Source organism: Oryza glaberrima, chromosome 8, assembly GCF_000147395.1.
Source record: "Oryza glaberrima chromosome 8, OglaRS2, whole genome shotgun sequence".
In the NCBI taxonomy this organism is placed as follows: Eukaryota; Viridiplantae; Streptophyta; class Magnoliopsida; order Poales; family Poaceae; genus Oryza; species Oryza glaberrima.
The window spans coordinates 1,701,976-1,727,351 of NC_068333.1; the positions used below are offsets into that span (position 1 = coordinate 1,701,976).

At 44.3% G+C, this 25,376-nt stretch overlaps 4 protein-coding genes and 1 pseudogene across 4 annotated transcripts; 1 reads left to right on the forward strand and 4 right to left on the reverse strand.

The window, feature by feature from the left end:
* Positions 1–2,465: 2,465 nt before the first annotated feature.
* Positions 2,466–4,067, reverse strand: LOC127782911 (cysteine-rich repeat secretory protein 55-like). The gene is made up of 2 exons (XM_052310189.1): positions 3,543–4,067; positions 2,466–3,060 (listed from the first exon to the last, which is right to left on the reverse strand). The coding sequence occupies exons 1-2, from the start codon at positions 3,914–3,916 to the stop codon at positions 2,607–2,609; spliced, it is 828 nt and encodes a 275-aa protein (XP_052166149.1). The 5' UTR covers positions 3,917–4,067; the 3' UTR covers positions 2,466–2,606.
* Positions 4,068–7,701: 3,634 nt separating this feature from the next.
* Positions 7,702–9,400, reverse strand: LOC127782907 (cysteine-rich repeat secretory protein 55-like). The gene is made up of 2 exons (XM_052310185.1): positions 8,867–9,400; positions 7,702–8,329 (listed from the first exon to the last, which is right to left on the reverse strand). The coding sequence occupies exons 1-2, from the start codon at positions 9,253–9,255 to the stop codon at positions 7,876–7,878; spliced, it is 843 nt and encodes a 280-aa protein (XP_052166145.1). The 5' UTR covers positions 9,256–9,400; the 3' UTR covers positions 7,702–7,875.
* A 1,917-nt stretch (positions 9,401–11,317) lies between these two features.
* LOC127782819 (cysteine-rich repeat secretory protein 55-like) lies at positions 11,318–12,912 on the reverse strand. Its single transcript, XM_052310087.1, has 2 exons — positions 12,394–12,912; positions 11,318–12,019 (listed from the first exon to the last, which is right to left on the reverse strand). Exons 1-2 carry the CDS (start codon positions 12,762–12,764, stop codon positions 11,566–11,568), a joined length of 825 nt encoding a protein of 274 aa, XP_052166047.1. The 5' UTR covers positions 12,765–12,912; the 3' UTR covers positions 11,318–11,565.
* Positions 12,913–14,393: 1,481 nt separating this feature from the next.
* Positions 14,394–15,675, forward strand: LOC127782915 (cysteine-rich repeat secretory protein 55-like). The gene is made up of 2 exons (XM_052310195.1): positions 14,394–15,018; positions 15,141–15,675. The coding sequence occupies exons 1-2, from the start codon at positions 14,645–14,647 to the stop codon at positions 15,595–15,597; spliced, it is 831 nt and encodes a 276-aa protein (XP_052166155.1). The 5' UTR covers positions 14,394–14,644; the 3' UTR covers positions 15,598–15,675.
* Positions 15,676–20,414: 4,739 nt separating this feature from the next.
* Positions 20,415–21,256, reverse strand: LOC127782005 (berberine bridge enzyme-like Cyn d 4; annotated as a pseudogene).
* Positions 21,257–25,376: the final 4,120 nt, after the last annotated feature.

Below are 25,376 nucleotides of genomic sequence, written 5' to 3' on the forward strand. Positions count from 1 at the left end.
TCAAATTTGGTAGGGTTAAAAACGATGACAAAGTGATCAAACACGCAATGACTACCTGTAGTTGCAAAGTAGGGAATCGAAATGTAGATTTTTTTTAAAAAAAGAAAATGCCAAAGTATAAGATCGAAATGTAGGTGCGTAGCGACTGGGCCTTCGCAGCGATTTGGCCCAACAAGCTGGATCACAGGCCGCATATTCCATGCCAAATAGGAATAAGTTAATCTAAGGTCCCTTAACTTGTCAACGAATCCGATTTACGTCCTTCAACCACAAAACCAGATACAACGGGTCCCTCAACTATCAAAACCGGTGCAGATTAGGTCCCTCAGCTGTTTCGATGGCGGTTTTGGCTGACGTGGCATCTATGTGGCTAATTTGACTCGGTCTCGATCTAACATGGCACTGATGTGGTCGCTTATATAGCAATTTGATCCGGAAAAATAATAAACCCCGTGGAGCCCATATGTCATTTTCACACAAATTAATAAAAGAATGGCAGGTCCACGTGGGCCCCACATGTTAGTCTAACTCACCCCCTCCTCTTCTGCTTCCTCTCTCCCCATCTCCCCTCTTTTTCTCTCTCTTGCGACGAGGGCGGCGGCGGAAATGGAGAAGAGTGGCCGCCGGCCATCTCGCTCTTGCACGCGCTCGCCGGTAGAGTAGGGAGCTCACCTAGCTCCTTCCCACCGGTCGTCGCCCTTGTCCCCGATGGCCGCCGTCCGCCGCCCTTCTCCCCGATGACCGCTGGCGGGAGAGGAGGGAGCGGCGCCACCACTTTCACCAGCGCCCCACAGCGACGGCTTGTCGGCGCCGCTCGCCGCGGTGACGACGATGACCGTGGATGCGGCGGCGCCAGCGCTGGCCTCGACGTCCTCTGCTGGCCGGCGTCATCGTCGACGACGACGACGACTCGTCGGAGGACGACGCGCCGTCGACATACATTCCGATGGCGGCCTTCCTGACCTCGAGCACGAACAGCAGCAGCGTGAACCAGACGATGGCCTGGAAGACGGAGAGCTGGACAACTGTTAGCATTATTTTTGTGTGGCAGTTAGCTTCGTGCATGCGGCTAGCTAGTGGCTGCCGAATTAATTGGATCGCGCGCGTGCTGCGTGCGCGTACAATGCGGGCGAAGTTTGTTTGCTTAGTGGTGTGTCTGTTGGGCTATAAAAGTCATGTAATCTCCTGAGTTAAGTGCCAAGTGAATGAGAAAAAACTAGATAAGGCCTTCGTTGTAGAGAAATTCTTCTGTGTTTGTCCACAAAGATTTTCGCTCCAGCTAGTTGAAGTGTGCGTGTTGCTGTAATCCTTGGCTAGAGCTGACAACGACGAGCTGCTGCGCCCACTCGCCGTACATGGCGCGCGCCATGGGCACGCCGACGACGAGCGAGTTGGTCAGCGTGGACAGCGAGAAGCTGGTGATGGACCAGCGACGGCGCAGCCGCCTTTGCTTATCATGAACCGTGCCGGGTTCGTCCTGACTAGATCCAGATCCCTCGGGATCCACCAAGAGAGGCTTGAGCTCGGCAGCGGCGGCGAGGGGAACGGGTGAGGCGCAGGCAGCACGAAGTCGAGCGGCGAGGTCGGCTACGAGGAGGCAGCGGCGAGGTGCTCCTGCCGCTCGTGGAGCTCATGGCGGGCGGCGAGGAGGCGGTCAGAGAGGCCTGGGGATGAGGAGAGTGGCGCGAGTGCCGAAGCGAGAGAGGAAAGGGGAGAGAGATGACGAGATGGGAGATGGGGAGAGAGAGGAGGAAGAAGAGGGATGAAATGACATGTGGGGCCCAGGGCCCCGCCATTTTTTATTAATTTGTGTGTGAAACTGATATGTGGGTCCCACGGGGTTTATTAATTTTCCGAATTGAATTGCCACATAAACGCCACGTCAGTGCCACGTCAGATCGAGACCGAGTCAAATTAGCCACGTAGACGCCACGTCAGTCAAAACTGCTATCGAAACCGTCGAGGGACCTAATTCGCACTGGTTTTGATAGTTGAGAGACCCGTTGTATCTGGTTTTGTGATTGAAGGATGAAAATCGGATTCGTTGATAAGTTAAGGGACCTTAGATGAACTTATTCCTGCCAAATATACTCAACTGGACCACGTACAGGCCTCAAGAGTCACTTCCGGTGAAGCCCATGAAGTTCGTTGCTGTCAAACCAAAATACAGAGATATTATAATTAAGGATTTTCCACCGAACCATATATCATATAAACACAAGGGTTCAGATGTTGTAGACTACAAGCGATAAATTCTTAATTAACACATCTTACAAATAGCAATTAGTTAAATACCCCAAATATCCTAGTTGGGGTATAACTGTACAAGTAATAACACTATGTAATATAGTACCGCTCAATCAAAGAGCTAGAAAATAGTTGACGTAAATTAGTGGGAGATAATTGTATAGTAAGAAAGGATTTCAATACTATTCAATTCACTTGCTCATACAACGTGCCCTCAGTACACATCTTTATTTGTTTATTTATTCCAAGCTAGCTGAAGCTAGCATGCTAAGGATCGATACAAATTTATCATATTACTGAAATTAAACGTCAACACAAGTACTTATTTGAGGAGGGCTCACAATGATCTTATATTCTTATCAATGCACGGTGACCTTAGTGTATTTGGTCATATCGATGGTGGCGTGACCGACGGCAGCAAGCGGAAAGTAGAAGGGGTAGATCTCGTAACGCGCCCAGCAGCTGCTATAGTCGATCTGGCACCCTGGTCCGCTACCACAGGCCTTATCAAACTTGGACACTGCTGCCGACAGGCATTGCGCGCACGACGGCGGCGATAAGTCTCGTGTGCACTGTGCCAATGCGTAGACACTCACGAATGGGGTGAACTGCTCCTTCGCCCTACCTAGCCCGCTGCTGCCCACCGCAACGGCTTGCGCTGTTGCTTTTCCCATTGCCTTCCCTGCTGCTTTCTGGAAAGCCTTGGGGTTGTCCATGTCCGGCCATTGTCTCATTGTCACGCTTGCATCCTCCCTCGTGTCCACCTCCCCAAGAAAGTTATAGTTGTCGTATCGCATGAAGCAATACTCATACCTATATGTACATATATACATCCCGCATAAGTACATAAACAACTAGAAAATTAAACAACCAATGTGAAATCTATAATTTATCACCCATGTGTACTCTGGTTCCATTATTTTGATGCTTTGGATAATAACACGGTCTCAAAAACATATGTTTAGCTATGATTTTTATTATAGCATATTATCTCCATCCTAAAATATAACAACTTTTACTTATGAATCTAAACAAAACTTATCCCAACTTATAGCTAAAAATATTTATATTTTAAAACGAAGTCAGTACACACAAATAAGTAAAATTTTAATATTATTAAAGTATTTTCTAAGACTAATCTATGTGTTGCGTTCTAGCTAGCATTCTCAAATTAAACTAAATATTTTGAAAAGAATGACGGTCAAAGTTTAAACTGTTTTCAAATGTTAAGAATTATGTAACCGAAGAGATTACATAACATGCAGAATTAGGATCCACAGAGTATATATGTGTACCATAGCCTGGAGTCTGATGTATAGTTGCAGTAGGAGACCATCTGCTTGGCGGCTTGGGCGAGGCAGGCGTCGCAGTCGCCGCCGGAGACGTCGCCGCGGCACTGCGCGAGGCCGTAGAAGGCGTCGTACCCCCTGCCGGCCTTGGAGGTGGCGAATCCGCCGCCGGTGCGCGCCTTGGCGACGAGGTCGGAGACGACGAAGTTGATGCTCCGCCGCCTGACGACGGCATCGCTGCCGTTGAGATCGCCGTAGTTCATCCCCGGCTCCCAGCAGAAGCTGCCGATGGGATACGTCGTCGTCGTCGCCGCCATGGCCAGTGGGAGCAATGCAGCGGCCAAGAAGACTGTAAGTAGCAGCTGGCTTAATGCCGCCATGGATGGCGCCAATTGCTCTCAATTCAGCCTCTTGTTGCTACTGGAGTAGCAGTAGTAGTAGCTAGAGATTTCAGTAGAGGAGGATGGCTTTAGCTTGTGTTTGATTGGGATCAAATGGTTGGAGTTTATATAGAGGGAGGATTGGATGGGGAAGGAGAGATTGCATGATCGATTGATCAATGTGCTTGCAGTACGTTAACTGCAGGCAACAGGTTTCAAAATCCTTGTTCTAATTGTTTGCAAACTTGTTTTTGACTACTACTGTTGTAAAGGTTTGCATGCAGACATGCAGTGATTAGAACTGTGGGCAAAACTATATTATTGCACGTACGGATGACACTCTTGCAGATATCGCAGACTAGCTAGCTTAGCTGGCTGCCTGCCTGCTAGCTACCATTTCTTGTGGGCTGGCTGTCACTAGTTTTGACTTTTGAGGGATGAGGTGATGGATTGGATAAACCTATCATGTCTCTTCTTCAACCAAACAAACCATGCATATATCTAGGATTAAGTGGTCAATTTACTTATATTACATTGCTCAATCAATCCAAAACTAAACAGCCCATATATATTGAGAAACACAACATAAATTTAAGCACTCGCAATTAGTGCGCACGCTCACCCACACGCACATCCTCTGAAAAACTAGATTGTTGTCGACCGGTAAATCGTCTATACTGAAAGAACAATTAGCTGTAAGTGCGAGTACCCACGTCAAATCGAGAATTTGAATCCAGATGGCTTAGGGGGTGTTTAGATGGGGCTAAAACTTTTTAGCCCATGTCACATCGGATGTTTGGACGCTAATTTAGAGTATTAAACATAGGCTAATAAAAAAACTAATATCATAAATGAGAGCTAATCCGCGAGACGATTTTTTAAGTCTAATTAATCCATAATTATCAAAAGTTTACTGTAGCATCACATTGTCAAAATCATGACATAATTAGACTCAAAAGATTCGTCTCGCGATTTAGTCCAAGCTTATGGAATGAGTTTTGTAATTAGTGTATGTTTAATATTCCAAATTAGTGTCCAAATATCCGATGTGACAGGGACTTGGAATAAGTCCCTGGAAACCAAACAGCCCCTTAGTTCCAGCATAAGGAATCTAACCAGTTGAGTTATACTCTCACTTCACTAAAGAGCCCATATATATATTAGTGATGAGTGAAGATGAAAAAGCTGAAAAACTATTCGGTTGCAGCGTTGCAGGACACTGTATAGTTTGATTGAGTTTGTTTTCGCTGAATCTGGTTGGATGAAAAGCAAATACACTATCCAATGATTTTGCCAATTTGCAAATACTAGTTGATTCCTCGGCAAAATCCACTGTAGTCTCCTGTTTCTGCAGCCAAACAGCCCAAAACCCAGTAGCCCACCGATCGAGAATCGAACTGCGAACATGTGCATCGATCCAAACCCCGTGCGAATTTGGCACCATACCCTTTTTGTCTAACGCTAATGATGATTTGTCTCCCAAAATGATATACATGCATCCGTACACTCAGCTTGCACGAATCCTGTGCTTGCATATTGGGCCTATTTCAATTGCCAATTTCGGCCCAATAAACAGAAAGTGCATAGAATATTTCTTTTTCCTTTCTATCTTGTTTTTTTCAATTCAATTTAAAACATCTATAAAATGTATTATAATAAAAGGTTTTTTTTCTTAAAGTCCTTTACAAAGTTTGTAAGTAGAAAGTTTCTTTACTATGCATAAATTATCTAGGTGGAAAGTTTACTGCTTACACAAAGTTTTTGAGTGAAACATTTACCATCTATATATGTATAATGTATTCTGATCGAGTAGAAAGTTTGCTATTTCTGTGGAAATTTCCCTGGTGTTTAGATGATTATATACCAAATATTCTTTTTGAAAAGGAATGCGTAAAGCGTGATGGGTTCAATCGCGTGAAATGCTAGTTGTTCAAGTGAGTTGATTCTAAACTCTTGAGGGGATATCCTCTTGTTGTTTACATGTCATCCAAATGATTATGAAAAAATAAAACAAGATAGATTAATATGTAATAAATCACTCCACAAACATATATACAAGTTAAAATTTAACTTTTAGAAGTTACAACGAAAAAAAACTTGTGGAAGTTAAATTTAACCTCGCCACAGCCGCATGGCGAGGGGCAGCGCTTCATGGCTGGATCTGGGCCTTCACAGCCGGATTTGGTCATGTAGTGCGGTAGTGACCAGATCTGGCCGAGGTCGAGTAGGAGGCGTGGCGCGGTTGGCGGCAGCAGGACATCGGCCTCGGGCACTGCCTAGCGGCGCTAAGAGGCCGGCCACGAGCGCGGTGTGGCCGTGGTGGCGATGCCGACAGCGATAGGAGGGAGGCCACAGGCGTGGCGTGGAGGGGCACGTCTGGTCGATGGCGGCAGGAGGGCGCCGCGGGCACGGTGTGACGCGGCTGCGAGTGTGGAGGTCAATGAGAATGATGACGAGCACTGACCACCCGCACCGACAACAGGGGCTGGCAGCAACGCCATGACAAATATGTGAGCTTCCAGAGTCTGTTCGTTCTTGCTAGCCAGCCGTTTCCATCTTCTTCTCCAGGGAACTCCTCTCTTGCTATGGCCAACTCCTTTCGATTGTGGGGAGCTCTTTTGGTGAGACGGCGATGGCGGTTGAGGACGACGATGGTGATGGGGCTTTTGTCGTGCTGGTCAGCAATGGGAGCCGCGTGGTTCGCCCCGACTTGCTGGTGCATCGATGGTAATGGCGGCTCCAGTTCTTGGGGGACGACGGTGGCTACAATGTAGGACATAAGGTCAACTTGGCATGCTATGGCTAAAAGTGCTTGCTTTGCACACTTGAGACTTGAGAGCGCGCACAACATTGGCAGTGGAGCTATCCTCACAACACGTTGGTGGAGGCCAAGGCGAAAGCATGGATGATGATGCCTATGTGCATCGTTTCCTCGTTGGAGGTGTCCTTTTTGCCTCATTGTCCTGCCGTGTTTGGATTTTACGGGTGTAAACCTAGCCCAACTCTTGGGCTGATGATGGTGGTGTAGCTTGACGTCGTTCCTCCTGAAGGCATCGTCGAGCTAATCCTTAGCAATTTCATAGTCGTGCTCCACTTTGTTATGGATGGCCTTTAAGAAGTCGGAGCTGCTGCGTAGAGGTGGTCGACGAGCTTGTCAATGATAAATCGAAGCCATGCTTGTTTTTAGGCGGGGTTTGGCTAGTGTCCTGTTGAGAAGTTGTAGCTGCTGTGCAAGTGCGAGCTTGGCAACGATGACCCAAGTAGGACCTCGCCCTTTGAGTTTTTGCTCCAATGTAGGGTAGCAATGCAAGCTTGTTGGTCGGCAAGCCTTTCCTGGCCCTAGCATTTCCTAGCGAAGTTGGATTCGCCTGTGATGGTGTGATGACGATAACATTGCGTATTTGCCTGTGCAGGGAGCCTTGTTTGATCTTCCAACTTGATACTTTGATTTGCAAGGTGTGTGGTGAATAGCGTTTGTTGAACTTGGCTTTTCTGTTTTTCGTAGCCATGTAGTTTAGATTTGTTATTTTCTGTTTGGTGCAATAGTTATGGTTTTCGTATAGTTTTTCGTAATTAACTATATACTGTAAAATTTGGTCTCATTTTCTTCTTAAAATGAGACAACTTCTTCTTTATATAAAACATCGGCAACTGCCTGACCGTTCGAAAAAAAATACTATTCGTTCACTCACGCGTACATCATACCTCAGTACACATATTTATTTATTCCAACTAGCAGCATGCTGATTAAGAATCAGTACAGCTTATAAATATAAAGCCTCCAACACACGACTTATTATTGAAATAAAACATCATCAAAAATACTTGTTCCGGGACAGATCTCAGGTACGCATAATATACATAATATATATAGTGCTATGCGTTACGACGTGTGTATGCTTGCACTTATACAGTATCGTATTGTACTATACAATATATATATATATATATATATTTATTCAATGCATCGTGACCTTGGTGTACTTTGTCAAGTCGGTGGTGACCCGCCCATTGGCCTCGAGTGGAAAATAGAAAGGGTAAATCTCATAGCGCACCCAACAACTACTGTAGTTGATCTGGCACCCCTGCCCACTGCCGCAGGCCTCGGCAAACTTTGACACGGTCATTGACAGGCACTGTGCGCACGTTGGCGGCGCTAGATCCCGCGTACACTGTGCCAACGCGTAGACGTTCACGAATGATGTGTACTGCACCTTCGCCCTGCCTAGCCCACCACTGCCCACCGTGACAGCATGCGCCATCGTCTTCCCCATCGCTTTTCCTACCGCCTTTTGGAACGCCATGGGGTTGTCCATGTCCGGCCATTGCCTCAGGGTCACACTTGCGTCCGTCCTTGTGTCCATCTCCCCAAAGAAGTTGAAGTCAACGTACCGCATGAAGCAGTACTCATACCTGCAAGGACATATATGTACATTGCCCGCACAAGCACATAAACAAAGAGAAAATTAAACAACCGGTGTATGAAATCTATAGTTTGCCACTCATGTGTGCTCTTCGATTCCTTCAATTTTGACGCTTTGGATAATAACATGGTCTTAAAAAAATATATTCGAACTGTATTTTTTATTATAATATACACAAAAAAATAAGTAAACTTTTAATTTTGTTAAAGCACCTTTTAAAAACCAATCCATACGTATGTTATAGTGTTCGCAAACTAAATATTATAAAAATCACTAATAGTTAAAGTTTAAATTGTTTGACGTTAATTTTATCCAAAACGTTGAGAATTATATAGAACCGAAGAGACTACTCCTTCCGTCCCATAAAAAGCCAATTTAATACTGGATGTGACACATTCTAGTATTACGAATCTGGATATGCCTCTATCTAGATTTACTGTATTAGAACATGTCACATCCAGTTCTAAATTCGTTTTTTTGGGGACGGAGGAAGTATATGACATGTAGAATTATGACGCACGCATACCATATTCTGGAGTCTAATGTATAGTTGCTGTTGGTGACCATCTGTTTGGCGGCTTGGGCGAGGCAGGCGTCGCAGTCGCCGCCGGAGACGTCGCCGCGGCACTGCGCGAGGCCGTAGAAGGCGTCGATGCCCCTGCCGGCGGAGGAGGTGGCGAATCCGCCGGCGGCGCGCGCCTTGGCGGCGAGGTCGGAGACGACGGAGTTGATGTTGCGCCGCCTGGCGATGGCCTCGCCGCTGCTCATCTCGTTGTAGCTCGGGTTCCAGCAGAAGGTGCCAATGGGAGACATCGATATCGTAGTAGCCATGGCCATTGGGAGCAACATTGCAGCCAACGAGAGAGCAACTAGTACCAGGCAGCAATGGTGCGATCTTCTGCTTGGTGACGCCATGGATGCTAGCTCCAATTACTTCTCACACTCTCACTTCACCTTCTTGCTAGCTACTGGAGTGAGCAGATGTGTGTGGCTGGCTTGGGTTCAATCGGGAGCAGTGGTTGGAGCTTATAAATTAAGACGATCGATCAAGCGCGCGCACTGGATTGGATGGGAAATTAATTAAGAGAGATCGATATCATGTGCTTGCGATGCAGGGAATAGTACAGGACATAGTATCATAATCCTTATTGCAGACTTGTTTTGACTGTTCTAATGGTTTCTAATGTCGAGTCAGCCATGAGCCATGCTCGTCCATGCACTGGCAGCGTGTGGGCACGAATGTTACTCTTGCAGACTTGCGTCGCGGATATCGTGGACTAGCTAGCTGCCGACCTGCTTTTCAGGGACTACTTTTGCCACAGGGTTTTGAATAGAAATTTCGGATATTTCTAACGATTTTTTTAAAAAAAATTTAATACATTTTTACTGAATTTGAATAAATTATGATCAAATTCTCACAATATTTGAAAAAAATTGAATATTTGCCGGACCGGAGGGGGGGTGGGGGGCGAAAATTTCTAAAATTTTGAACCGAAATTTTCATCCATGTTCAGATGTACCCGGAGGCCAGAGACAAATCCATTCACGGTCCATAGGACCAACACCAGTTGATGCCTGCTCCATCTAGAATAGGAATATTTTGACTAAGCTTATGCATATCACCTCACTTAAGCTATCCCCCTTGCCCTCGGCTCACCCTAGCCCCGGGTACATACTATTGAGGGATGAGGTTAATTAGGGGTAGTAAGAAAGCTCAAAGTTAGTGGAACGAGCTTAGTTCCGATCGGCTTGAACTCGAACTCTAATGATTTATGATTCAAACCATGCTATATTTTTAGGCTCATGAGTTAATCAGTCAGTTCACGATCGTCTTATTTAACTCGTTAGTAGAAGAGATCGTCATATTTTTATATACTTAGTGCATCTTTACGAGTGTTTAAACTTCTAGTTATATCCAAACTATTTGTACATTTGTATGTATAGTAAGTTATTCATTAGTTAGTTTTAATTATTATGTTAACATATAATAAAATAGTAAATTTAAAATTACAAAGCTAAGCTAGACTTAACAAAGTTAACGAGTCAACTCACGAGCAAAGCTAAGCTACGATTTCAGCTCATTATGCTCAATGAGCCGAGTCAAGATGGCTCGTCGAGATAAGAAGATCAAATGAACCAAGTCTTAGCGAGCCAAGCTGACTTGTTATCCACCATATAGATGAGGTGATGGGTGGATGAAGCCTATCCTTATTAAATCAGACTAACCATCTAGAATTAAGTGCTCAATTGCCTATAACAGTACTCAATCTATCCAAACAAAACAACCTATTAGTGAATAAAGTTGAAAAGCTAAAAATCTATTCGGTTTGCACAGGAGTACCGTATAACCTTCTTGCCTTCGAGATCCGATTGGAATTGAGTTTTATTGAAGTTGTTTTCGGTGAATTTGGTTGGATGAAAGGCAAATGCACTATCCAAAATTTTGCCAGTTAGTCATTTTAGTGGTACTCCTAGGCAAAACACAGAAGGAAGGTACAATTAATCTCATGTTTCCACAACCAAGTGCCCAATACCCGGTAGCCCATGAGAATCATATTGTGCAAACGTGCAACCAAGTACCCAATGCCCCGTGCAAACATTGGGCTTATTTGGGGGAGCTTCTAGCTGCTGCAGCTTCTCCCAAAATCAGAAGCTCCCTCAAACAATCAACTTTTGATCCAGATTCTGAGAAGAAGATGTAGTTGTAGAATCTAGAAGATAAACTAGAACCCAGAAGTTGGCTACCAATTAGTTGTTTCTTAGAAATTTAAGCTCCCCAAATAGACTTATTTTCATCCACACCTCCACCTCCACCTCCACCTCCACCTCCATATTCACATCCACATCTATGTCAAACTCAAACATACACATTCACATTACTGTGGCGCTCATTAAGAATGGCCGCTAAACTTGCCCAATTAATTTATTGTGAGAAAATATGAGAACATAAGTTTCTGATATTGTACAACATGCCCAATACACATCTTTATTAATTTATTCCAAACAAACTGCAGCTAGCATGATAAATAAGGGTGATACAACTTTATACATATATAACCTTTTACATATGATTTATTCGTTGCATACATATTCCTGATATTAAACATAAACATAAATACTATTATTGGGATTGATCTCACATCTGCATATACTGCTACACGGTACGACGTATGTATGTATGCATTATCGCATTGTACGCATAGCCTATGTATATGCTAGATTTATTTAGTGCATGGTGACCTTGGTGTACTTGGACATGTCGATAGTGGCACGACTGCCTGCCTCGAGTGGGAAGTAGAAGGGGTAGATCTCGTAGCGCGCCCAACAGCTGCTGTAATCAATCTGGCATCCTTGAGCGTTGTTGCAAGTTTTGTCAAACTTGGACACTATCTCTGATAGGCACCGTGCGCACGCTGGCGGCGCTAGGTCTCGCGTGCACTGTGCTAACGCGTAAACACTCACAAACGGCGTGTACTGCTCCTTCGCCCTGCCTAGCCCACTCCTACCCACTGCAACAGCTTGTGCTGTCGCCTTTCCCATAGCTTTCCCCGCTGCCTTCTGGAATGCCTTGGGGTTGTCCATGTTCTGCCAATTTATCATGGTCACGCTTGCATCCTCCCTCGTATCCACTTCCCCGATGAAGTCGTAGTTGTAGTACCGCATGAAGCAGTATTCGTACCTGTAAGTACATATGCACATTACCCGCGCGCACAAGCACATAAATAAGGAGAAAATTAAACAATCAACGTGAAATCATGTGTACTCTCTTATGTTCCATCATTCTTAATGTTTGGGACAATAAAATGGTCCTTAATACGACTTCTACAATGATTTTTATATATTATAATATACAAAAAAAGGTAAAATTTTAATTTTTTAAAAAGTAATTTTAAAGAATAATGTATATATCATGTTCTAATATTTGCTTTCAAACTAAATATTATAAAAATCATAGATAGTTAAAGTTTCAATTATTAGCTTGTCAAACCGTTGGAACTAGATCGAGATACAATATACTAGCATGTAGAATTAGGATCCATAATAATAGCATACCATATTCTGGAGTCTGATGTGTAGTTGCAGTTGGAGACAATCTGCTTGGCGGCTTGGGCGAGGCAGGCGTCGCAGTCGGCGCCGGAGACGTCGCCGCGGCACTGCGCGAGGCCGTAGAAGGCGTCGTACCCCCTGCCGGCTCTGGAGGTGGCGAATCCGCCGCCGGTGCGCGCCTTGGCGACGAGGTCGGAGACGACGAAGTTGACGCTGCGCCGCCTGACGACGGCCTCGCTGCTGTTGAGATCGCCGTAGTTCATCCCGGACTCCGAGCAGAAGCTGCCGATGGGATACGTCGTCGCCGCCATGCCCAGTGGGAGCAATGCAGCGGCCAAAAAGGCTGTAACTAGTACCAGCTGGCTTAATGCCGCCATGGATGGCGCCAAATTACTCTCACTGGTCACTTGTATGTAGAGATGTGATGATAGGAGATGTGTGTTTAATCGGGAAGAATGGTTGGAGCTTATAAAGACGAGAATTTGATGGGAAGGAGAGTAAGATCGATCGATGTGCTTGCATGCATTTCAGGGGAACAGAGTATCAAAATCCTTGTTCTTGCTTGCAGACTATTTTGACTATTCTAGTGGTTTGCATGCAGTGATCAGACTATGGGCAAGCTATTCCATGCAGTGTAGAAAAAGGGGGCCGTACGTCCAGTTGAGTACTTCAAATTTCTTGCCCGTTCTTTCCAGGCTAGTAGGATTAGATTCTCCTCTTTTTCCGTTAGCACGTTTTTCAAACTACTAAACGGTGCATTTTTTTACAAAAAGTTTCTATACGAAGGTTGCTTAAAAAAATCATATTGATCCATTTTGAAAAAAAAATTAACAGATACTTAATTAATCATGTGCTAATGGACCGCTTCGTTTTCCGTGAATACTGTTGAGAGTGGGGAGAATCTGAAAAAAAACGCAGCCAAGATAAGGCTAATAAAATTGGAGCATACTTTTTTTTTTTGGCATGATATTGCATGCTTGTATGAGGTTAAATATGTACTAACTATTATTAGTGGATGAACTTTATACAAAGTATATATAGATATGTTTCTCGGCCGGCTACTAGTTTCTGGGCTGTTTGGCTGCAGAAACAGGAGATCGACTACATTCCTGCTGGTTTTTGCCTAGGAATGAATCAATTAGTATTTGCTAATTGGCAAAATTATTGGATAGTTTATTTGCCCTTCATATCCAACCAGATTCAGCGAACGTAAACTCAATCAAACTATATATGCAGTGCTCCTGCAACCGAATAGCTTTTCATCTTCACTCATCACTAATGTGCTGTTTTGTTTGGATTGAGCAATGTCGTAATAATGAATTGACCACTTAATCCATGATGGCTTGCTTGGTTTCCATCCATCACCAGGGTTTTCAATTTCGTTTGGACCAATGTTTTAAATAGGGGGCCAAGACATTTAGCGATTAGCTTCTCAAACAGCTATAGCGGCAGCTATAGCGGGCTAAATGGAGCTATAGCGACTAAATTGTACATGTGAACAAATAGCTAAAACCCTTCTCAAACAGCTACAGCGGGAGATTTAAAACTCTGGTTTAGACCGAAAGTTTCGGGATTTTGGTGTCACTGTAATTTCCGAAAATTTCAGGAATTTTCATACTTTTTGCATGAAATTATTTAGAAAATAAACTGAATTTAAATAAAATTTTACCAAATTAATCAAAATTTTGGAAAAACCGAATTTTCGGTCGATACATTTGCTTGTCGGAGGGGGCGAAATTGCCGAAATTTCGAACCGAAATCGTAAACCGTGTCCATCACCTATCGATCACCTCATCCCTCAAAACTAGTCATAGCCCCCCGGAAGCCCACAAGAAATGGTAGAAAGCAGGTAGTTAGCCACTAGCCAGCTAGCTAGTCCGTGATATCCACAAGAGTATCATTCATTCATAGGTGCAAATGCAATAGCTTTGCCCACAGTCTGACTCGATCTGATCATCACTGCATGCAAACCATTAGAACAGTCAAAACAAATCTGCAAGCAAGAACAAGGGTTGTGATACTATGTCCTGTCTACTATGTTCCCCTGCAATATACTGCAAGCACATCGATCTCTCTCTCCTTCCCTTCCAATCCTCGCCTTTATAAGCTCCAGCCATTGCTCCCGATCGAACACACAACCCAGCTATAGCCACCTACATCTGCTGATCGACATCGATCGATCTCTACTACTCCAGTAGCTAGCAAGAATTGAATCTAGGTGAAGTGAGAGTGTGAGAGTACATAATTGGCGCCATCCATGGCGGCATTAAGCCAGCTGGTACTGGTCGCCGTCGTCTCATTGGTTGCCTTGCTCCCACTGGGCATGGCGGCGACGACGTATGATCCGATCGGCAGCTTCTGCTCGGAGACGTGGATGAACTACGGCGATCTCAACAGCAGCGAGGCCGTCACCAGGCGGCGCGCCGTCAACTTCGTCGTCTCCGACCTCGTCGCCAAGGCGCGCACCGGCGGCGGATTCGCCACCTCCAAGGCCGGCAGGGGCTCCGAGGTCTTCTACGGCCTCGCGCAGTGCCGCGGCGACGTCTCCGGCGGCGACTGCGACGCCTGCCTCGCCCAAGCCGCCAAGCAGATGGTCTCCAACTGCAACTACACATCAGACTCCAGAATTTGGTATCTATGGATTCTAATTCTACATGTCATCTACACACATGAGTGACACCGTGTAATTCTAGTAGATTTCAGGCCGGTTGTTTAATATATTTCTTTCGTTTATGTGTGCTTGTGGCATGTAGGTACGAGTACTGCTTCATGCGGTACTACAGCAGCTACAACTTCATTGGGGATGTGGACACGAGGGAGGACGCAAGCGTGACCTTGAGGAGATGGCCGGACATGGACAACCCAAAGGCGTTCCAGAAGGTGGTGGGGAAGGCGATGGGAAAAGCAACAACACAGGCCGTCTCGGTGGGTGGCAACGGTCTCGGCAGGGCGAAGGAGCAGTACACGCCGTTCGTGAGCGTCTACGCGCTGGCCCAGTGCACACGAGACCTTGCACCGCCTGCGTGTGCTCAGTGCCTATCTTCGACAGTGTCCAAGTTTGACAAGGCTTGTGGCGCTGCGCAGGGGTGCCAAATCGACTATAGCAGCTGTTGGGCACGCTACGAAATCTACCCCTTCTATTTCCCACTCGAAGCCAACGGCCGTGCCACTATTGATATGAACAAGTACACTAAAGTTACCATGCACTGAATAAATCTAGCATACATATGCTACGCATATAGTACGGTAAGCATGCGTACATACATCGCGTAGCACTTTATGTGAGATCTCCCCCAAAACTGTATTTCTGTTTATGTTTAATTTCACGAATATGCACTAGCTGCAGTTTGTTTGGAATGAATAAAGATGTGTACTGAGTATGTTGTACACTTAAGTGAATCGAATATCTCTTTATCATTATTTTGCCACAATATATTAATTGGCCAAGTTCGTCAACCATTCATAATGAGCGCCGCAATAGTGTGAATGGGAATATTTGGTCGAGTTAATTTGATATAGATGTGAACAGTGACGGACGTAGGAATTCATGGCCGGATATTCACACTTTAAAAAAATGTTTTATACAAAACACAAATGTTGAGGAGGATAATACATATTAAATTACAATAGTGACATAAATCATATAGGAATAATATATTATAAAAATCTCGAGAATTTGAGCACACTATAAAATAACAAAATGGCCCAATCTTGAGAACAAACTCAAGAACAGGAGACAAAAAAAAAGCATACATAAATAACAATATATCTATATATAATTTATTTTTTCATGAAAAATGGGTATTCTTGGGAATACTCAGGACCTACTCCCCCCATCACATAAAAAAAACAACATATAGAATAAGATGTGATAGTACAATAAATCTAGCCAGGGATATGGGACAGAGAGAGTACGTGGGATCCATCAATGGATGTGAATATAGAGGTGAAGGTGGAGGTGGAGGTGAATGAGAATGTTTGTTCTTGTGTTAGAATGTGAATGCCAGATTCGCACGGGCATTTGGTGCGAATGTTCGCGCAATACGATTCTTGACGGGCTACCAGCCGGGTTTTGGGCTGCTAGCTGCAGAAATCGGAGATTGTCCCTTCCTGATGGTTTTTTGCCTAGAAGTACTCCCTCCGTTCTAAAATAAACCAACCTCATATTAGAATGTGATATATTCTAATACAGTAAATTTGGACATATAGTATATCCAGATTCATTGTACTAGGATGTGTCACGTTCTAGTACAATGCTAGCTTATTTGGGGATGGAGGGAGTACTACTGAAATGACCAAATTCACATAATTGTTGGATAGAGTATTTAATATGCCTTTTTTCAGTGTAAAAATAAATATTTGCCTTCCATCCAACCAGATTCAGCGAAAACAACGTCAATCAAACTCAATTCCAATCGGATACTAATTAGGTTTATACAGTGCTCCTGCAAACCCTATAATATGATAAATATTTCAAGACACTAATTAGGGATGAGCGCTATCCTCTCTTAACAATTAGTTAATGACTAACTAGTAATTAATAGTCCGAAGCCAATGACAGGCTAATCTACGACAAGCTCTATACCTCCATAAATTATTCACCAGTAATCCACCACTAGTCCATCATAATCTTGATATATTAATTAGTTTATTACATGCCATTGTTGTTTATAGACCTAACTTTATGACTTTATCCTTTTAAACTCTCTTCAACATATCCCTTCATTTTCATATCTAAGTTTTATCTACATAATGCATGGCCTTTTATTGTTATCATCTCGATTCGTCTTCATCCTATCAGCCACATCTACCCTATAGTTCAACAAATGATTTTACTCATCACTCATTCTCTCGTTCCTCACGCAGCGGTCTAGATCGCATCTGCGAAATCCAACGCAAAGTCGTCTCCACCTCCCACCCCTGTATCTGCTTACGCGTCAAACACCGACAGTCTGCTCCACGTTCCACATTGCTCGCGATCTTCCTCCACGCCCGCTGATTCCACCCCTCTCTTTCAACCACCACCGCCGAATTCCCTAACAGCCGTCATCGTCACGATTGCCACCGATCCCCCACCTCGGGTTCGTCGTCGTGGTGACCGAGCCCCCGCCGACCGTCGTGCCGCGCCACCCTGCCTCGCCCTAGCGCCATCGCTGATTCGTTTCATCGAGATCTAGCCGTCGGCTTCGTGCCGCCCGAGAGCAGGAATAACGCGGGGTTGGTGTGAGGGATCCTTGGCTCGATAGAGGCGCAGCCCGTGCTGACTAACGGCGCCGCCGCAGCCATCTTCATCATCACCGGCCTCTACCCTCAGATGGGAAAGGAAATCTTCATGTTTATGTGTTCCTTTTCTCCTGATTACAGGTCATGTCATTGTTTTGGCTTATGTTTGATCGTGCATCACGACCTTCATAATTTCTGATTGTATTTGAGCTCTATCTCCGGACACCCTCATGTTGTTGGATGAAATGCCCGTACACATACACTGCAAGAAATCATGTAGTACATGGAGCATATGTTCATGGGTAATAGATGTGTTCATGGCTTTTAGGGTAACATTTTTTTTTCTAAGATTAATTGCACTGTTGTGCTGCACATACAGCAATTACTGAATTGGGATTGAACATCTTAAATTTTTATGTGTTACATGTAAACATGCCATTACATGATCTGGTGGCCGCCACTGCCCTTTAGCTACAACATATATTTGGATCATTCATACATTTATATATTTCTGAAAGTGGTCCAGGTCATCAAGGTTGTCTAAAGATATCAAAACTAATTCACGGACTAATTCAAAACCAATATTATTTTCTTAAGATCAGACATTTAGACTGTATATATGTGAATTGATGGCAACTATTGAATAAATATGGTCAAATATCTCATGAACCCGCCTTTTTTTTCAGAATCCTTTTTTTTGTGAAAAATCAAAACCATCTCACTATGGTAGTACCCGAGTTGTGAAGTTACTGATGAAAACATTCAAACTGAATTTGGTTGCTGCATTTAGGATGTCATAGGTATTTTCTTTTTAAATCTCTCTCGCTGATTTGGTTTCATTCATTTAGATGAGTATTGAAAACCTTTCTCTTGTGACAATTTTATTCAGTTATGTATTTCATTCAGCTGATGAATTATCCTTTGATCATAGCCATTATAAATGAAATATAAACTGAATTGCACTATCTGCATGATATAACTTCTACAATTGGATTATGTTTTTCGATTTTGGCATATATTGTATATGAATTTCATATACTTGGATAACCGTGTTTCTGGTTTTTTTAGGGCCTTAGGGGGGCATGTTTCTGAAATTTACCGTCTGAAAAAAATTCTGACATTGCTTATTATATACTCAGATTTTCCAGAAAAATGCTTATGTATTGCCAGCCTTCTAGCACATGAGTTTGGATGCTTGTTATTGACTGACATAATGATAGCTTGCAATATTAAATCGGAATACAAACAGTGAGTATAAAAACTTTTGTATGAATGGAACCGTTTGTGTTATTAGAGTGAGGTTTACATTTGGTCAATATTATATTCCTGTTTATGTTCATGAAATTCATCTTGTTTCTGTTCAGTGCAGTACTCCCTTATTGATTCCTTCCTCATTTCTGAACAAAACTTAAGGACTCACTAATCTTAGATGGCATCATCTACACTATTGACGCATCATCTGCACTATTGACCTCCTTATGTTCATGCGACGGATATTTTTTCAGATCAGTGTGGTACAATCCTACTTTTGATTAGTGATAAATAGAAGTTTGATTGTTGAACTGATCAATACAAGATCCTAATTTGTAAGTAGCATCTATTGCACCTAATTTTGTATATGCAGTACATATATATTAGTTAGGATCATGTATATTTTGGTATTGCTGGCAAATATAACTCTCACCTTGGATCACAAATGATTTCAGCTAAACACCATATATATAAGTTTAACAGATATTTATCTAAACTCAAAACTGAAACAAAAAATGTGTTTAATGTCTGAAACTTGCAAGGTGCTACTATGATCTCTGAACAAATAAACGTTCTGAGTTTCCTAGCAGCAAATTGATTTGTTCAGAGATTTAGGTGGGGGCACGCCATAATAAATCGTTGAGACTAGGTCATATAACAAATTAATATGATTTTTAAAGCAACTTTTCTTTATATTTTTTTACATAAAATACACAGATCGAAAAAGCGTGCGTATAAAAAGAAGTGAGTATAAGTAAGGAAGATGGAGTAAAAAGCACACCCTTAACCCACTAACCTATGTTTTGCCTCATTGTATCCTTGAACTACTAAAATTGGTTTGCTCGAGCATTTATCTTCTTCGTCTCTTTTTATACGAGTCATATTCTAAAGCTGATATTTTGCAGGGCCAGACATAACACCATTATCAAAGCTCCTAAAATATTTTTAAAAATTTTCATGACTATTGTTTGGAATTTAAAACCACGATGTTTAAATCATGCTTACTGCTTTGAAATATATGTATACGGTGGTAAAAAAAAATATGAAAAATGCTGAGAGGTAGGTTATAATGTATCTATATATCAATCCTACCAAATTTGCTTGCAAAATACGACGTATATAGTTGTATATCTTTATCTACTTAAAACATTCATAGTGTTTTTGCCGTGCATCGTAGAAAAGTGTGTCTCACACAATTTTTCATCCGACATGTGAATTGTTGGTCCGTTTCCATGTCCCCCGCAAGCGTCCGACTCTTCCGCCCACGTGAAACGGAAACAATCACATATAAAAATTCAGTTTCCAATCCGAGCACGACAACATCACGCACCCGCTGCATGTAGCCTCAAGCAGTGACATGTGCCTCCCCTATCACAAAAACAAGACTCATGGCGGTCAGTTGTCTTTTGAGCTGATAGAGATTTTTTGCTGGTGGGTCTCACGAATCTGTCTTCAAGTGTATAGAAATATTGTGACCGCCAACAGTTCATAGAATATACTTTACTCCCTTCGTTTCATATTATTTTTTTCACTCAACCAGTTTTAGCTATTAATTATTTGGCAAAATTTGCTACAGGACACGCAAAAAACGTGTAATTAGCTGAGAGACACCGTGAAAACGTGACACGGCTGATGGACACTACAAAAAAATGTGTAATTGGCCGTAGGACACCGGTCACATTATTTTATTATTTCCGGGTCAAAAGAGGTGAGAAAATTTTCAAAATGACAAGATTGCCTCTGGAACCATATTCCCCCGCGCCAGGAGCGGCAGACGGCGAGAGATCCTGTGATGGCGGCGATGGCTGCTGCGCCGCCCCTGGGGTTTTGGACACGTACGGCTCCATCTTACCGTAGAGCCCTCTGATCCAGCCCATGTGCTTCTCCGCAGCTGCCGCCCCGCTCTTCGACCAGAACCCATAGTACTGGATGTTGTAGAGTGCCTGCCGGTGCGGGAACGGCGTCACCGCCGGCACGACGCGGACCATCTCGCCACCGTAGGGGTCGAGGATGAGCAGCCCAGCACCGTCCTTGAGGAGCCAGCTCCAGGTGGTCTCCCAGACTTGGCTAGGCATGTTCTTGGACGTACGGAGTCGGACTTGGCCTTCAAGTACTTGTCCGGCTTGCTGGTGCCCATGTCCAGGAGCATCCCCAATGGCTTCCCCGTGCCGTAGAACGCGAAGTAGAGCACGGACTGGATCTACATCATCTCGATGCAGTCGCTCGCCGCCACGCCGAGCTCCGGGAAGGTGTCGGCCATGGCGGCGACGAGGCCATGGCGTGTGCCGACTACCGAGGTATAGGGACTCGAACTGCGCGTTCTGGTTCTGCACTACGACGCGGAGAAGTTCCCGCCGCCGCCGCCTCGGATGGCCCAGAAGAGGTCCTCCCCCATGGCGGCCCTATCGAGGAGCCTCCCCTCGGCGTTCACCATGGTGGCACGACGACGAGGTCGGAGGTGAGGCCGTGCTTCCGCAGCATCAGGCTGAAGCCACCGCCGCTGAGGAACCCGTCGACACCGACCGTCCCACTCGGGCCGTTGCGCTGCCCGCGCGCCGTTCCTCCGCTCCACCGCGTGTGTGAGGAAGAAGAAGGATAGGAGAGCAACGTGGGCCTGTTGACGAAAAAATCGAACACACCGGCCTGGGAAATCTGCTTAGCTCCTGTGTAGGTCCAAAGGTTGGTAAGATGCGGGCGTGTCAGTCAGTTTGATCCTGCAACCGACAAGATTTGTAAACAGTAGATCAAACAGCCGATCGGCTAAACAGCCGATGGAGCAATTCCAGCCGATTCCGATACCAGCCGATAGCGATAGGGTTTAAGCAATCGGCTATATGTCCAATGTAGATGATGATATAAAGGCAATCGGCTGATGATGATGTAATAAACTAACAATAATATAATCCAATAGAAACCAATCGGCTAATAATAACATGGTAGAATTAGCACTGATCCGAAGGTTAAAACATACATCGGCTGGAGGTCCGATGTCATAAAAACCACAAGATTAGATTAAACAGTGAAATCTTCGTTGTCATCGGCTAAATCCAACTTATATATACAATTCTTATAAGCCGATGCAACGTCTAGATAATTCATTGGCTGAAACCCCGATGAAACCCTTATTGGCAGTCAACAAGTAGGCTAGGGATTATGGTTCTAAGCACGACTTAGTAGATCAAACTTAACTGATGCAACACTAAGTATGAAAAGAAACACAATATCTAGACAATCAAGCCCTTGACTGATTTTCAGGGTAGTAGATGCCTAAGCTAATCTAATCTAGCAACACGATTTAGCCGATACCGGCAGAAACCCTAAAGCGAGAAGCAGCCGATAGAACTAAATTGATATGCTAAGATTAGATTAACAGAGACATATGATAAATAGGTAGCCAAATATATCATCCAAACCAGAGCAATCCAAAAGGTCGAATGTACTGATGCAGCCTTGAACGACGCCGACGTAGATGACAGATTCACCAGGGCCCGACGGAACGTAGGACTTACCCCTTCGCCGGAGATCGAACTGAACCGATGCAGCCCCGTGTTAGGTGCCCAAATTCCACCGAAAGATAAGTAAAAACCTCGGTAAAGAGGGTGGCGATGCGCCGAGAGTAGTTGTATTAATCGATAGATAAAAATTACAGGGACCCCTGGTACACAATTTATACCCTTGGGTCTATAGAGTCCTTGTCGAACAAGAAACAAACTTTCTAAAAGATAAAAGGAAAACATAAAGTCCTTATCGGACACTAAACACACTTTCCTTAAGATAAAAGGAAACTAACAAACTATTCCTAATTAATAGATAAATTGCCAAGCCGCATCCTCTTTAAACTCGGTCGTTTATAGATAAGCTTCCTTTAGTAGATTGATTTCCTTAACCGAATATAGCAGGAATCCGACTATTGGTGACTTGATAACTTCCATCGGCCGATTCCGAAATGATGTAGCTGATAATGACTCTAAGCCGATGATGATTTTGGGCTTACCAAATTTCGCTGTTAACAGGGCCCCACTTATGATTAGCAAATAGTAATCACCCTACTAATTAGGTACAAATTAGTCCATGATGCGTGGGCCCAGGTGGTTAAATACCTATTAAAAATTAGATTAAACATACACTGTCTATGACATGTGGGACCCACTGGTGTTTAAAGAAGGAAAGAGAAGGGACAATCTGGGCATTTAGAAAAATATCTCACCTCTTTTGAACCAGAAATAAGAAAATAATGCGACCGGTGTTCTATAGCCAATTACACGTTTTTTGTAGTGTCTATCAGCCGTGCCACATTTTAACGGTGTCTCTCAGTCGATTACATGCTTTTTTGTGTGTCCTGTGGCATATTTTACCTATTTTTTTTTTCACGGATTCACCAGTTGCATATATAATACTACCTCCATATTTTAATGTATGACGCCGTTGACTTTTTATCTATCGTTTGACCATTCGTCTTATTCAAAAAATTTATGTAATTATCATTTATTTTATTGTGACTTGATTCATCATCAAATATTCTTTAAGCATAACATAAATATTTTCATATTTGCACAAAATTTTTGAATAAAATGAATGGTCAAACGTTGGTTAAAAAGTCAACGACGTCATACATTATTAAAATACGGAGGGAGTAGTTCATTTTCTTAAAAAATAGCTACCATATCATCCATATGTGCCCATGCACGAAAACCCTATTTTCGCATGTGGTTTGTGCTGCCCACATGGAAAGATACTAAAAAATTATTTTTTATAGTGATAAGTGTCGTTATAGCAAAAAAAAAATTATTTAGACCTAGCAGCCTGCAAGAACAGGTTTTAGCCAAAGGCGAAAATCATTTTTTATAGTGATAAGTGCCCTTGCAGCAAAAAATAAAATCTTTATACCACACTAATAAATAATTACACCTTCAACTATTGATTATCTCTACGTGAAACCCACATCTCTATCATATGTTCCATCCACGACATGCCTGAGACCCACCCAGGTTCATAAGAAAGCCCCCAAATATCCATCATCTAACTCTTCGCCAACGTCCATGAAAAAAAAATAACATATATAATTTGGATTTCCTATCACAATGCACGAGCATCTTTGCTATTTTTTTTAAAAAAAAAGAGAAATGAGAGAGATGAAAGGAAAAGGTTCACTTGAGGTCCCTTATCTTGTCGTCGAGTTTCTTAATTGTCCCTAAACTAAAATACCAGATATAACAAATCCCTAATCTTGCAATACCGGGTCACGTTAGGTCGCAAGGCAGTATTGCTCCTCGGTTTTGGTGACGTGGTGGCTGAGTCAGCGTGGGACCCATGTGGGTCCCACATGCCAACCGATAATCTTCTCCCACCTATCTCCCCTTTATTCTCGTCTCAACCCAAACCTCCAGGGCAGTCGGCAACAGGTGGGGAGAAGAGTGGCGACTGACGGCTGCGTCATGGACCTACATGGCAAAGAGCGCGAAGAAGCGAAGTAGGAAGGGCTCCCGACACGTCGTCCCCTCGGGTTACACCACCACATCGTTGCGTGGCAGCTCGCCGCGCATCTGCGCCGCGTCCGCATCATGGTCGCATGTCAGCCACACCGTCGGGATTGGCGGGAGGATCTCCAAGAGTTAGGAGATGGAGTACGTTGCGACGCCTGAGCATACTCGCGAGCACCACTGACTGCATGAGTGCCCGTGCATGCAAGCGAAGAGGACGCCAGACGCTGAATCACGGGAGAGGTGTGTGGTGGCCGGTGACCAGCAGGGAGAAGGGTGGTGGTTGTTGGGCGGCGGCGGTAGATAGAAGCCCGACGACGGCGCCTGGCGATGGGTGGGGAGAAGGCTAGCAGCGAACAAGAAGCTTGGCGGTGGCGAGCGTTGGGGAAAAGGGCGCATGCATCGAGGACGATGCGACCGCAACGTGGAGTAGATGGAGTTGACATCGAAGACGATGCGGCGGAGCCGCGCGTTCGCCCCTGCGGAGGAGAGGCGAAGCTCGGGGACACCTAAACACGTCGGCTTTTGAGCAGCTCGATGGGGGCGACTATGAGCTTGGGGGATAAGAGCTTGGCTAGTGTGACGAGGCGGAAGCCCCAGCCCTCACGCGTGCCGGTGAAGACGACATTGCAGTTGTAGTTGGGACCCGCATCACACCCCGCACGTGCGCAAGTCCATGACGTGAGCGCTCCTGGTCATTGGGAGCCACGTCAGCTGGCGGCCTCCGCCGTCGAGCTTTTCCCCGCCGACCGACACCCTTCTCCCCACCCATCGGCGATTGCCCTGGAGGTTTGGGTTGAGATGGGAATAGAGGGGAGTGAAGTGGAAGAAGATTGCTGGTTGGCTTGTAGGGTCCACGTGGGCCCTACACTGACTCAGCCACCACGTCAACAAAACCGAAAAGCAATACTACCTTGGGATTAAAAGTGATCCGTTTTGCAAGATTAGGGGTTCAGGGCCGTTTAAAATTCAACGACAAGATAAAGAGACCTTAAATGAACTTTTTTGGGAGATGAAAAAACTCCAGCCTCATGG